The sequence below is a fragment of the Erithacus rubecula genome (assembly GCF_903797595.1).
Source record: "Erithacus rubecula genome assembly, chromosome: 1".
Classification (NCBI taxonomy): domain Eukaryota; kingdom Metazoa; phylum Chordata; class Aves; order Passeriformes; family Muscicapidae; genus Erithacus; species Erithacus rubecula.
In genome coordinates, this window is record NC_136658.1 from 8152728 (window position 1) to 8167743 (window position 15016).

The window sequence follows — 15016 nt, forward strand, 5'->3', positions numbered from 1 at the left end:
CTTTGTTTTTTAAGAATATCCCCAAAATTATGAATAGATCTATTTTTGTGAATGAGTGTGATCATCCAAAGGGATATTTTGAGTTTTGTTTGTCTACACAGATGAATCTTTGGAATAAAATAACTTAATGTGGTGTAATTGAGCCATGAATAGGTTAAATCTTTGACACTGATTATGGACAAACAAGCCTACAGGTGAGGCAAAAAATGGCAGGCATCAGTATGTCTAACATTTGATTTACCAGCACAGATATGAAGAAAATTCATAATATATGTAACTATATTAATGTAGTAATAGTTTATATAATGTATCAACATAATTTTGAGTCTCAGGCATTGTCACTCAATTGGAAGGTCATTTGGTTCCTTCAGTGCAGCTAAGACTCCTCCTTTGGTTTTGGTGCACTCTCATTTTTCTCCAAGTTTTGTTTTCCTGTCCCAAATGGTAAACCAGCAGTTTACAGCCAGTGAGATATTTTTCCAGTCTGGGATGAAGCATGATCAAGGAGAAGGATGGAAGATAGAGCCTGACTGCCTCTTCTTTCTTTCCTAATCCTCCCTCCCTGCTCCATAGCAAACCAAGCTCTGGAAGTGGCAATTCTGATGTGACTCACTAGCCTCAGTCCCCACACTTCCCCACTTACTCTGTCTGCTCTCCTCAGGCTGCTGACAGCAGATGAGAGCTGTCAGCTGCCTTTGCAGGGAATGCCATCTGCCAGGGAAGGGAGAGGACAGGGCAGAACTGATTGCTCTGAGCTGTCTCAGACCTTCCCACTGTGTCCCCATTCCTGTGTTTGACCACTGTTCATTTTCAGTATTTTTCCAGCTTCACTGTCCACAGAATTAACAAATTTTCATCTAATCTTCTTACCTTAATATAGTTCAAGTATCTGTTTCCCTAGTGGTCTCCCTGTTGCTCTCAACTTCAGCTCTACTTAACATTTGCATCCTTTCCATAATCCTTTGCCACTTCTTTTCCCTCTTGCTCCTGGCAGCCATTCCAGCAGCTCCCACCATGTCCCAGCTTTGTGTTCCTTCCTGACCCCACTGCTCCCCTCCTGCTGCAGTTTGCTGTGGTCACTGCCAGCTTCTCCCATCCAAATCTCCAGACACAGCTCAGCCATTCTTAGCCTTGTCTTGAGGTACTTCTCGGTGTCATCCCAGTTCAGAAAATACCTCCCAGCATTACTCCAGCCCTTTCAAAGACAAAAGGACTAATGAAATTGGCTTTATTACCACTGTACTTGTTTTTGTTTTTTAATATGGTGGAGTTGCTCACTGGGTCATAGCTAATTTTGCATTATTAAGGAAAATATTTCTGTAATTTCATTAATGTTTCCCTTAAGGGAAAATACTATTCCTAGCTTAACAGTTTGGTGTGGGATGTTGTTTTTATTGAGGGAGTTTTTGTTTCAAAAGTCAGTGCTCTAAATAGTGACATCTCAGACTTTTCCAGTATCCACCAAAGTCAGAGGAGATAAATATCTTACTAGGAAACACAGCTGAGGGAAAGAAAAAATAAAACTGACCAGTTTCGTACCCTGGGAACATTAGCTATTGCCTGGGGTTTTATGTAAATGTCAGCCTCTTACATGATGCAATATAAATATCATTATTTTAAATTTATATTCTAGCTAATTTAATGAATAACCAGGTCAGGACTTATTTATGCTAACTGCTGCACAAACCAGTAGCATGTGTTCATGCAACAAAGATTGAGTGTAAAGCTGAATCTCTTGAAAATAAGTTCAAGAGCATTTGGAAGAGTTGAATTTAATTTTGGATTAAGTAACTAAAGCATGACACTGTTGCCAATTTGGGCTTCTTTGTTAAAAGTGATTATTTCAGAGAGCAAGTCTCTCTTAGCATCTCCTGGGAAATATGTCCTTAGGAACATCAATGGAGACTCAGTGTTAATATCTGATCAATGTAGTATTTGCCAATTTTTTCCCCTGTTCCCACCAGGCAGAGTATTTAAATAATTAAAGATAATGTACAGGTTTCCAGAAGATTTTGTTGCTTAGAACTCATGGCTTTTTCTGACCTGATCCCATATATCCAGAATTACTGCTGAATAAAAGACAGAAACAAACCATTTACACCAATGATATATATATTTTTTTTTTCTCCTTTATTTATTTAGCTTATTGCTACAATACTTCAACTAACTCCTGTTCAGTTGACCAGGTCATGGATATTGTGTAAATTGAATGTCTGTAGCTTCCAATGTTTGGGTTACATCTCAGTGTAAGAGCCAGGCACGAGATCAGTCTGGATTTGAGGCATTTTTAGTACAGCTCCCATTTAATCTCTTATTTCAAAGAGACAGACAGACATGGCTTAAAACTCCAGGCGCTCTGTCATTACCCTAGTTTTTTTTTTCCATAAGTGTACAGTAAATTACTGGTTTCTGACATCTCCTGATAGTGTGGTAGCTATGACAGAAATGCAATTGTAATTCATGGTGTCTTAACCTTGAAGTGTTTTTTTTTTTTTTTTTCTGTCTTTTGAGTGGGGAAAAATGTTTTGTGGCTGTCACCAGATTTATTTTAAAAGTTATGGCCTATATTTTGTAATCAGATTCTGTTTTTAAAGCAAATTATTTTGCTTTAGCCCAAAATATCCCTTAGTAGGAGAAATAATTGTAAGAAAAAAAGTTAATAATTTCATCTATGAATGAAATTTCAATAGCAACTAGAGGAGGAAAACAAGGATTCCTTGACACAGTGATGTAAACTGAAATAACTTTTTCAGAGAACATCACTGTGGTTTTGTGGTGGGAGTGATCAGGGAGTGTCCAGGATTTTTCATTTACATCTTGCTCACCTGTTTTCCATAGAAAATGGAAAGAAATGGAGCATTTCTCTTCATTGGGAAGATGTAGGATAATTGCAGGTTCCCCTGATCCAAAGTGGGAGCCTTGCTTGTCATATTTTATGGTATTTGTTGAAAAGAACTGGATCTATTCCCAGATCAGTGTTTGGAATGTCTTGAAATGCGTTTCAATAAACCTGTAGTCCTGGGTGAGCATTAATCAGCTGATGTGACAGTGCTGTTAAATTCCAACTATGTATTTTCTTCCTCAGTGTATAAATACTCTCTCACTTGCAGGGCAACCCTTGTGTTCATAAAGGTGACATCCTTTTAAAGGAGTTATGAGTGTGCAAAGTAATGGCAGGATTTAGGTAAAAAGTGTCTACTTTGTTTTTCTAGGATATATGTTTAATGTTTAGGTGTTAGAAATGAACAACTGTTGTAAATAAAACTGTGTGTCAAAGGCCTTCTTCCTCAGTCTGGAGTAAAACACAATGCTATTCTCCAACCAGTGTTTCAGAAATGCCAGTTAAATGCAGTTGTTATTCTTTTGCTTTATAGCAAAGTAGAATTAGACAGTGAAATTTCAGTTCTGATAGAACTATTTTTGGAAAATCCAAATAGGCACAGCATTACTGTCTTTAATAATTACTTTGTCTTTGGTTGTGAAAGGATGACACAAACCCTGAAAAGGAAATGTCAAAATAGTTGCTTTTTAATATGCAGTTCTTGTAGGCTACAAAGCTCAAGAAATCAGGTGTTTTGTTGAAGCTGCACAAGGGTAATGTACAAAGAGTAGGAATATTAAAAGAGTGGAGAAGTTGAGAGAAAGGAAATGAATGGGGCAAAATCTCTGTGGATCTTCCTAGTTCTCTTGTTTTTCCTTATTTGTTGTCTGTGCAACAAAGCAAACTCAGTAGTTTAGGTTAGCTGCAGGTACAGGAGCAGAAAAGCCACTTTCAGAAAAATACTTTGATTGATGCTTTAGTTATTTTTGCCCTGCAGCATGGTGTGATATTGTTTTACAGTGTGTGCTTGAAATAGCACTCAAAGTCAGCTTGCCTCTGGAGGGTGTATGGTTTGGGCCTTCCATCTTCAAAAAGGATAAACTTGAAGACAAGAAAAAGGTGAGCACATCTTAAGAGGGGAAAACCAGATGAAGTTAGGTTGGTGACTTCTAAGAGCAGCAGCAGCACAGAATCCAGGAGACTGGTAAAAAAAGAAAAGGTTGCAATTTGCATGTCAAAGACATAAAATTCCAAGGAGTTTGTGGAGAGATCTGAATTATAGGGCACTTCCAGCACATGAGGAATGAGGTATTTACTATTTGGGGGTATGCTTAACCTGAGGATTAGGGAAAGATTTCTGACCACAAGAGCGAGAGACTTATGGAACATCTTTCCAGTCAACTTATGTAAAACCACAAAGATACTTCCCTCCACTTTCTGAAAAGTTTCTGGAAGAGGTTAAATTACTACTGGAAACAATGGGGAATTGGGGAAGCTCTTGTGTTCTGATTCAGTATAATTCTTTACAAGGTTCACCTAACACTGATTTTTAACTTGTGGTTTTGTTTGTTAGCATTTTACTAATAACTTTGATAGCAATTAGGGTAGTTACTCAGATCTTACATAGGGTTTCAGTAATGAGAAAAAAAAAAAAGCAAGGTTCTTGTGCTCTGAAAATCAATGTTAAATGCAGTATGGTGGAATGGAAAAGAATCAGGGCCAAGAGTATAGTGGCCCATAGGAATTTGGCTAAGGATACAGTCTGTCACACAGTATTTTATAATATTTATGATAAATGACTATTTAGATATAGAGATCTTGGGAAATGAGGTTTTCCATATCCATCTGAGCTCAGGTTTAGATCAACTGATGCAGTTTGTTCCAATAGCACAGAACTTTTTTTGTTTTCCCCCAGAGGAGAATGTGTTTGTACACAGTGTTTTCCTGATATCAGCAGCTTTCATTTGTAAATATACTTGTTGCTGTTTATCAATAAGTTTTGTTTTAATATGCTACCAACAAGATGTTTTAAGGTGGGAGTAAAGGCAACTCTTAGCTTTTAGGAGTTTGTTATTTATGCAGTGTAACTTTTCTTTGAACCTTCACATCTGTTTATGTCACTGTTTGAATTCTTGTAAAAATTGTTGTGGCACAGTCCAAGAAACTGGAAACATGATTTCATGTAATTGTTCTTTTAAGCAGCAGCATGAAATAATTAGTGTGGGGTACTTTAATTGGTGGCATCCAATTGACTTTTTATGAAAGACTTGAATTGTAATAAAAGCAGAGAACACAAGCTGGTTAGTTCCTATAACCCAGTGCTGTCATCTTTGGGGAAAAGAAACAGCAGCTCTGTTGTATATTTAATGGCACATCCAGTGTGTATTAGGTGTTCAGCTTTTGGAGATTTTTTTTTATTTTTTAAATCAAATATCTCCTGGGAAGGATTTTTTGACATGAAAATTATAGGATTGGTGCCCACTCTAAGATTTATGTTGATAATTGAAGCTACTTTTTCTCAATAAAATGTAAATGCAGCGTAGATAAATAGCTAAAAGAAAAGGAAGATTAAAAAAAAGAAAAAATAAAGTGTAGATATGTAGAAAGATTGTGACTTGGTTGTCAAGGCCATTATACCCCTCAGGCAGTTGTCACTAAATCTGTGGTTAATGCTCACTATGTGCCACTCAACTAATCATGCAACTTTTGTCCCTGTCTGATTTAAGCAGTGTTATGAAATTTGCAAGAGAAATGTTACTTTATAAAATGCTAAGATTAAAAAAAAAAAAAAAAAAAAAAAAAAAAAAAAAAAAGTTTCTGTCATTTATCTTCTCCACTATTGTCCAGCAAAAATAAAAATATATATGAGCACTCCTGGATGATTGTGAAGAATTTTTTTTTTCTCTGCTTAGGGTTTTGAGTCTCAGTTTTCAAGCAAGTTTAAGGTCAGTCTTTATGCTTTCATTCTGTACAGTGCTTGAAGTACATGCACAGCCAGTTAAATGTCAGTGTGGAAAGTTTGCATACAATGTATCTGAAAATGTTATTTCATTTATTTGTGGTCTGGGCCAGGCTGACAGAAACAATAGGAGGCTTGTACTGTATTGTGTGCTGGCTAGCTAGCAGTGCCTGTGAAAATACAAACATGGTGCATACTAGCATATGTCAAACTTTGGTTTTTAAAAGACTTTTAAAACTGCCTTTTAAACATTTTACATTGAAATTGGCTTTTTACTTTTCCAGAGTGTATTAGAGCAATTGATTTTAGCTCTGTAATCCTTTGTTTCAATGCCTTTCCTTGGGAATTACATAGGAAGTGAGTAAAAATATAAACAAAATAGGGTTTCTAATCCCTCTCTAGGCATTTTTACCTTGGAAAGAGTGATTTGAAATTGGCCAGTCCACTTGTAAGGGCAGAAGTATTGAATGAGGGGCTTTTAACAAAAGCTGTGTAAAAGTTCAGGATGAGTAGACACAAATGAGCTTTGCAGTGACTGAGATGTGTTCTGAGACAGAAATCAATTAGAGGCTTTTTTAGCTGCTGCAAAACACCAATGCTGGTTGGCACAATTTTCTTTTTTTGTGCTCTTAGCTCTCCTTTCACTGGTTTAGCCTGTGTCAAAACTCTTGGAGGTGCTGCTTAAAATTTGGTTTTGGTGTGATGTGCAGGCTTGGGCTGTGTAGCCAGCAGAAAGGTTTGGAAACTCCTTGGCTTCTGTTCTGTCTGCCCAAATCTTATGTGAAGAGTAGGTTTATTGCTATTTGAAGTGTTTTGTATTTAATGATCAGAAATGTTCATGTGAAACTACCCTGTTTCACTGCATACAAAATGCAAATGTATTTCAATGTAGTCTGGCCATACTGACAGATTTTTGAGTGTTGTGGTAGTGCTAGCTAATTCATTGTATGCTTAATTATCTTGAGGTGAAGAAAATGTGAAATAAAATGAAAATTGTACATATTAGAACACTTTTATTTTAGCTGCATAAATATATTAGACAGAAATATATATATTTATTTACACTTAAATATATATATATTTTTTTATATATATAGGGAACATATTTAGCTTAGATTTAAAGCAGTAGTCCCTGAACCTCTCCTCTTCTTGTCTCCTTTCCCTGTTTCCATATCAGTTTATGGTCTATTAACCTTCAGTGAATACATTTTGCATTTCTTTCTGGTGCTTCACAGCTGTTCAAACCCTATGTTATTAATGTTAATAAAGAATCTTGGCATCTGAGTTTTTAATAATCAGGAATTAGTGACCCAAGAGACTAATTTTTATCCGTGGCAAAGTTGTGCTTCAAGACAAAGAAAAATAAGGAAAAGAGTAATTTGAATTTGAGTCAACATTTTAAAACCTTGAAAATTTTGATAGCTTTTTATTCCCAATTTGAAATTTTTCAATACCCAGTAGGTTGTCATATTCGTATGTGCTATATATCTATGCATATATTGCAATGTATCTATGCAGTATGCATATTACTAGGATTGTTTGTTTGTTGGGGTTTGGGGTTTTTTGTGGGTTTTTTTTTTTTTTGTTTTTTTTCCCCCTTTGTTTTGTGGTTTTGTTTGGTTGGGATTTTTTTGTTTGGTTTGGGGTTTGTTGTTCTTTTTTTTTTTTTTCTTTTTTTTTTTTTTTTTTTTTTTTTTTTTTCTCTATGCAAGTTATCAGCTCAAATTTTGAAACAGTCTGAAATTTAATGCTTTTCGAGATGAACATCTTGATTTGAAGTACCTTGTCTAGAAGAGTATCTTATTTGCTTGTAACTTTTATGTTGGACACTCGTACTTACTGCTATTTCTAGGTTAGAGTCATCTAGAATTTTACAAAGTAAAATTTGTGATGCATAAGAAGCACTCAGGCCCTTCATACATTGCTAAATACTTCTATGGCACTATTTAACAAGTAACTTAAGAGACAATGGTACAAGTGAAATAAACCAACACTCTGGGCACTGGAAATGTCAGAGTTGCTCTATAGACACTGCATTTAATGGCTTTTCCAGAAGGTCAGTGAGGTTGGCTTTGGGTTATTGATTAGAAGTACCAGTTCTGCTGGTTGGGGTTGTCTGATCTCTGTGGAGTATCTGTAGGACTAGTTTTTGTAGTTCTAGATATGCATATGCATGTGTGTATAAATTTACGTAAACGAATAGATCCATGTAAAGATTGATGTGATTTAGGAATATGGCTGTTCACTAATATTAGGTCCCCTGTTGAGAAAGGGCTTTTGAACATATTCACCTGGGAGAACTTTGCACACAGTGAAGTGTACTTGTGGCCACTCTGGGTCCAGCCTGGATGGACAGACCCCTGAACTGCATGGGGGATTGATGAGCGGTCTCCAAACTTGGCAATTAAAAATGAGGGATGGGCATGGATTGGTGACCCAAAAAATGAAGAGGATTTATTAATATGAAAAACAGGACGAAGGCAGTCACAGTACAAAGGGGCAAGGGTAAACCAAATTTATGTAAGGTAGGATTGAGGTGGAGTTTTGAGAGTGAGGGTCCAATAGGAAAGAGGGATTAGGAATATCACAGCGCTTTAAAACCAATAATCTTTCAGAGAACTTTCTGGAGGTGATTAACATGTACACCCAGGGAATGATGGGAGTGAACCACTCTTGTCACTGTAACTGCAGTGGGTTTTCCCATGCCCTTCTGCTTCAGTCTTGGCAACTTTATTTCCCCTTAATATGCACTAAGGTTTTCTTTTGTGTACTTTAGGATGTCAATAGCTGCTCTTATTGAATGCTTTGCTTTGAGGTGATGGTTAAGTAGGTGTTTTGCAAAAGACCATGACTGTACCTGGCAGGGATTTCCTAAGAAAACTTTATGTTCACCTTGCAGGTTCCCGTCTTCGACAGGAAGATTTCCCGCCTCGGATCGTGGAGCACCCCTCCGATCTGATTGTTTCCAAAGGAGAACCAGCCACTCTGAACTGCAAAGCAGAGGGAAGGCCAACCCCCACCATCGAGTGGTACAAGGGGGGAGAGAGGGTGGAGACGGACAAGGATGACCCGCGCTCCCACCGGATGCTGCTGCCCAGCGGATCTTTATTCTTCCTGCGCATCGTGCACGGGCGCAAGAGCCGGCCGGACGAGGGGGTCTACGTGTGTGTGGCAAGGAACTACCTGGGGGAAGCTGTAAGTCATAATGCATCGCTGGAGGTGGCAAGTAAGTACATTTTCCTCCTGCCTCCTCAGCAACAGCCGCTTGCTTTGATGGTGTTTGATGATAAAGATGAGTGTGAGCTGCCTCTGAGGCAGTGACTTAAAAGCAGTGAAGGAATTACATGGTTAATTATTATTTATACAGGGATAGGGAAATAGAAGGAAAGTCAGAAGATGTATCATATCACTGGAGAAATTCAGATGATTTTGTGCATTCTCACTTCCTTGAAACTATGATTGCTTTATGTTTGTCAGATTTTGTATACTTAGTTTCAATTTGTACATGTTTTTTCCTCTTCATATAATCGTGCAATTTACAGTGTGTGGTAGGAGGCAGGGTAGCCAGGACTTGATCTGATTGTTGTTGCACAAATAAACACTAGAAAGAGAAATGGGAGATTTAGAAGTGCAGATTTAGGCCCACAAAATTATCTTTCTGGTTTTAAGTATTTGGCCAACGGAAGGAGCAGTCAAGTATGTTCACATCACTTTGTAATGCTTATCTCTTCCTGTATATCCTTTAAACTCTACTTCTTGTAGAGGAGGAGAGTATACATTAAAGTGCTTTAAGCATTCATATGGAGGGCCAAGTGTAGGTCAAAAGAAATCAATTTTTGGGTGTACTAAAGTATGAGAGGAAGCCTTGCAATTCAAAGTTAGGTATCTATTTTGAAGTGGCTTTTGTAGGCTTCCTTTGTGATGTGTAGCAATTCACCTGGTGTCCTGTTGAAGAGCAGCTCAGGACTGGGTGAGTCACTCTGACAACACTGATCTCTGTTGACTGAATGATTCATGTTGTTAAGGAGCTCTGAAGAGGCTCCTATCTTTTAGATAAGTTAAGTGCTACTGTTGGTGTATAATTTTAGAAGAAGGATTAGATTTTCCTAAGTCTCACGGAAGGCCAAGGAAATAGACTATAAATTTGTGCATTTGCTTGAGCCCTCTGGCTAGTCTCTCACATACAAGACAATCCCAAGGACTTTCATAATTATGCCCAGAAAGATCTCAAGCTTCATGTACAACAGTGTAAATATTCATGATTAAGATCATGCTGTTTCCTTGTTAACCACTTCTAGTGATAAAAGTAATCAGTGTCTGGGTAGCTGGAAGTATGCTTATCCAGTGAATGTGTAACCTGTTTGAATCATACTCTGACTCCTTACTCCCAAATGCTATATCTGGCATCTTGTAAATGCAATTTTGAGTGGGCACTGTTGGTTGAGATCTTGATTTTTATCTCATTGCTGTTTCATTTATAGCACTTCATGCTGGTTCTTAGAGCGGGTTTTAATTTTCTGTGCTTATTTTGTGTTCTTTTGGTTTTTCTCTGGATGCAAAGTGTTGATATTGCCACAAATTTTTTTAAGATATACCAATACTTGAGACAAAAAGAAAAACCTTCTTAAAAGTGTGTAAATGTACACCACTTAACAACAATGTAGCATTAAATTGTCAATTCTCCTCAAAGTGGTTCTCACTAGCTCTTGTATCAAAAAATAACCCCCAACAATTCAGTAAAGGAAAATTAAAAAAAAATCACAATCTATATTTGGAAATAAGATCTGTAGGTATAATTATATACGATTTTAGTTGCATACCAGGACAGCATAGGCAATGAATTTTAACAGTAAAGGTTATTATTTTAGTAGGAAGGTAGTGATTTGACAGTGCAATAGCACCAAAACACTTTAAATAGCAGAGAAGAGGTGAGGAACAAGGAAGGAGTTGAAGGCTGGTGGAATAAATTTGCATTGAATTAAAAAGCTCTGAATTATAGGTGTAATGCTATCATCATTATGAGCTGGAGCTACATTCACAGTGGATTGCTGCAAATCAGCAACTGCTCTGTTTAGTTCTCAGTACACCTGTGCTGAGCACCAAGGCATTTACATTTGTATGCCTGTAGCCATACACAGTTGCTGGTTTAGAAATCCTTGTTATAGTTTAAATTTTGTATGTTTGCAGATTCAAATTGCTTTTGTTTGGTTTCTACTTTCCACAAAGTACAGATGATTAAGAGTACTCATTATATTCTTTGATGCTACAGTTTTAACCAAAAGCCTTTTGTGAAGCAGGAAACAGCATTGTGTTTTGCAGTTTACCTGCTAACTCTGACTGGAAGAGGCAGCTCAAGTCTGCACCAGTTTGTTTCACAATGTGATAGGAGATTATCACCTTTCTTTCATCATCATAGTTACACATTCAGTGAGATGAAGTTCCTTTGCTTTCCAGTGGATGTTGTACACCTGACTTTAGATTCAGGTTAATACCAAAGTAAATTTTCATGTCTGTTAGGCCTTCATGCAATTATTTTTTGCAACTTTTTAAGTAGTTCCCATGCTCATCTTTTGAGATTAATCCACAAAGAGAATTTGTTGCCTGTGTAATTAGGTGGACATCTTCCTTAAGAACACAGGGCTTAGATTCCAGAGTTACAAAGAAGGAAATGTAGTGGGATTTCAAAGCTACAAAGATTTCAGAAGATTGCACTGTATTAAAAGCTCTTTTATCTTTTTTTTAATACCTGTGTATTTTAAGAAATTTCAAAACAGCTTTAGATTTGACTACCACAGGGGAGTAGTGACTTAAATCAGAATTGAAGGTGATTTTCCCTCTGCTTTTTCACTTTCTAGTCATTAGCCTCTCCTTGGTGACTTGACTGTCATTTGCATGTCATTTAATCCAGAGGATGCTGCAGTTCTTCCACTGATATATATCTAAGTAATGACAGTGTTAGTCCTTAATTAATACCATTGAACATGACCTAAATAACATTTATTATCAGCAAATTGAATTAAATAAGTCTCTTGTTCAGTCTATGGCTCTTGTGACTCTTCCAGAATGTTTGAAGATGTCGTATATCTACTCACAGCATTAAGGATTTATTTTATCTTCTCCATAATCCTATTTTATTTTATATAAAAATATTTGTGCAGCTGTATTTGCTAAAGTTTCTGGAGTTACTACTTTGAAACCATGCCCTATCCCCTAAAAGTCCTTAAAAAGAAGGTGATCCTCTGGCTGGTGAAGAGTGGGATTCTAAATCTATCAAACATGTTATTTAGCCAGCCACTTGCTATTTCAGGAATTGGAATCTTTCAGACACTTTGGAGAGTAGTTAAAGAACTCTATTACACAGCTCTGTGCAAAGAAGCTTTGTAATTTAGTATTATTGATATTTTCTTTGTAATTTAGTTGTGTCATAGCTTCATAGACGGGAAGGAGATAAATTTGCATGAGCAGGAACTCAAATGTGAGTCACAAGTCAGTCAAGTGTAAGTAAGTGGTGTAACTCCTGTTTAGCTGGGGGAGTTTTTTTTGTTTTTTTTTTTTTTAATTGACTGGTTTCATCTGTGTTTGAAATCCCATTTCCTCAACTTTTTGAAGTGGAGAGTGGCTGTGTGTGTTCAGAGTTGGTTTGCAGGAGAAGCAGCTCCTGCAGTGTAGCCCAGAAGGGGTGAGCCAAGGGATAATCAGGTAACAGGCTGGGGGCATCCTGCAGGCTGAGGCTGCTCCAGGTCCATTTCCCTCCCTCTTCCTGAACTCAGCCTTTTGATCACCAGAGACCTACTTAAATTAGCTCCATGTTTTGTTTTGGAGGAATGGAGCTGGTTTTGGATTACTGCCTACCAGTGACACGTTCTCTGGTGGTGAAAGGTCCTAAAGAATGAGCAAAGGGCATGTGCCTGTCAAAGTGAAGCTGGGTAATTCTCTCTGTAAATGTCAGCTTTTACAGGTGGGAGAGGAAAGTAGAATCATACTTCATCCTCAGAGTAAAGGCTCAAGACTTTTTTGGCTATCAAACAAACACATAAACAGCTGGAAAACAGTTTTTCAGAGTGGAGAAAAAGAAGCAGTTTTGGTAAAATGCATTAGCAGAATGGAAAGTGGCTGCAAGCTGCTTCACATTTTTGAATCTCTCTGGATTGTCTGGTGAATGGATCCACCTGGTTAAGACTAAATTCGATTATTGGTGTGTGATAATTTGATTCGGGTGTTTAATTTTTGGTTTTCTGTTACTCCTTTTTGAGGAAAATTGTATCTCTGGATCTTGTGGATGTCTGTTAAGTAACAATTTTGTACAAGCCTACTCATCTTAAGAGTGGCAACAATAGCTGCAAGACTATACTCATCTTCCTTCCTCCACTCTAAAGGTTTTTCAGGCCATTAATTAAAAAATCAAGTGCAAATGAGGTTGGTTATGTTTGCTTGCCAGGGATTCTGCAATTTTTTTTCAAATCACATTTCTCTGAGACAAACTTATTTCTCTTTTGACACAAAGTTCTTTCCCCTCACCCCTTTCTTTGTCAGAGTGAGTTTTTAGAAAAGGGATGTATTTGTGACCAAAGTATTTGGCATGATTCTTTCACGTGTATCTTTGTCATTATGATAATATAATTTCCAGTGCATACTAGATGATGGCTCTAGTTCTGAAAATGCTTTGTTGCAATTTTAAGATTATAGAATCTAAAGATGATTTTCCTGTAGTTAATTTTCCTGTTACTCAGAATATGAGCTGCTCAATTAGCTGCATAATTCTTTCTCACTTTGCATTAATTTTAGGCAATATACAGCCTGAGTTATTGATTTTATTATTGCCTGCAAGTTATGCAACATTGTCAAAATTCAAACAATTAAATTTGTATAAATGGACCTTATGTGAAAGCACTGGCATGTTAAGAGAGTGGGACAAATAATTCCCTTCTTCAGTTGTATGACAACAAATGAAACATTTTGGATACAGATGAGAATTTTCATTTGAGGCACACCCGTGTTCATGGCAGGCATATGCTGTTTATGTTGCTTACAATTTTATTTGGCAAAATCTCACAAAAGTTAAAGCTTTTTTTTTTCAAGTATGTGGTTGGTTTTAAGATATCAATAAAGGTCTGTCTGTTTTGAGTCTTTTTCCTGCACTCATGAAATAAGTGGATAAAATATTCGAGTTACTGGCTGTGCATGGTGTAGAGTGGGTTACAAGGTTAATGTATGCTTGAAGGAATAAATTCTGTACAGATTTCATAAAAAAACCCCTGAGATTTTAAAAAAATAACAAAATAACAACAACAACAAAAAAAACAAACAACCTGGAGAAAACGAAATCAGTAAGGTTTGACTGGAAATGGCATAGCTTAAATATTCTTCTACCTGCAAGCTTAGTATGGCAGAACTTCATTCTACAGTTATGTCCAAGTCAATTATTAAAGGAAATTTTCATGTTTATTATCTAAAATGCAACTTGTATGCATTTGGAAATTTGTAAGATTAGTTCTTAAAAGTCTTAAAAATCATGAGATTCATGTTTTAGGTTGTTCCGTGGGGATGTTTGGAAACCTCTTCCGTACTGCACTTGAAGTGCTAAGGTTAACTAGATTTTGGAAGCAGACTAAGAGGACTTTCATTGTGTGTCAACATATTTGAGCATTATAGCTAATTCTGTATAAAACAATTCACAGGTGAGTGTTATTGTTAATGCATAACAATTATACTTAAAAAATGACAATTTTTTAATGGATGCTATTACATGAGATATTCAACCACTCTGAAAACAGAGCACATAAATAAAAGGTTCCTATTCAATGCAATTATCTACTCCTGCCAAGATCAGGACAAAATAATGCAGGCTTTGCCTGAAAACTGTTCTTACATGCCTGTGTTTTCCCAGAAACTATGCAGAACAGAGGAATTTAGGAGTACAGTTCTTGATGGGTTGTGATACTGTGAATAAACAGATTATTCTTAAGCTGATGAGTAATTTAGGATGTTACGGTGGCCATGCTGGGATGGATGATTAAGCAAAATTAGATGTTTTTTAGTCTTGCCAGAAATTGCTGTGCAGCTCAGTGAATTCATAAATCAAATGATGTGGTGGCAGTCTTTTTGTGGAGTGGCAGCTCTGATGAGTAAAAGATTATCTGAAACCTTGAACCAAAACTGGGGAATTTGGCTCTTCAAATGAAGTGCAAGCTTTGCTTTGTACATTTCATCATCAAGCTGCTGGTTTCAAAGAAGAA

At 36.8% G+C, this 15016-nt stretch overlaps 1 protein-coding gene across 3 annotated transcripts in view; it reads left to right on the plus strand.

The window, feature by feature from the left end:
- Positions 1-15016, plus strand: part of ROBO1 (roundabout guidance receptor 1) — a 296268-nt gene that overhangs the window by 33377 nt on the left and 247875 nt on the right. For all 3 annotated transcript variants that reach the window (XM_079300688.1, XM_079300687.1, XM_079300686.1), the window contains exon 2: positions 8680-9006. In XM_079300688.1, the coding sequence (XP_079156814.1) occupies positions 8680-9006 (327 nt within the window). The remainder of the gene's footprint in view (positions 1-8679; positions 9007-15016) is intronic.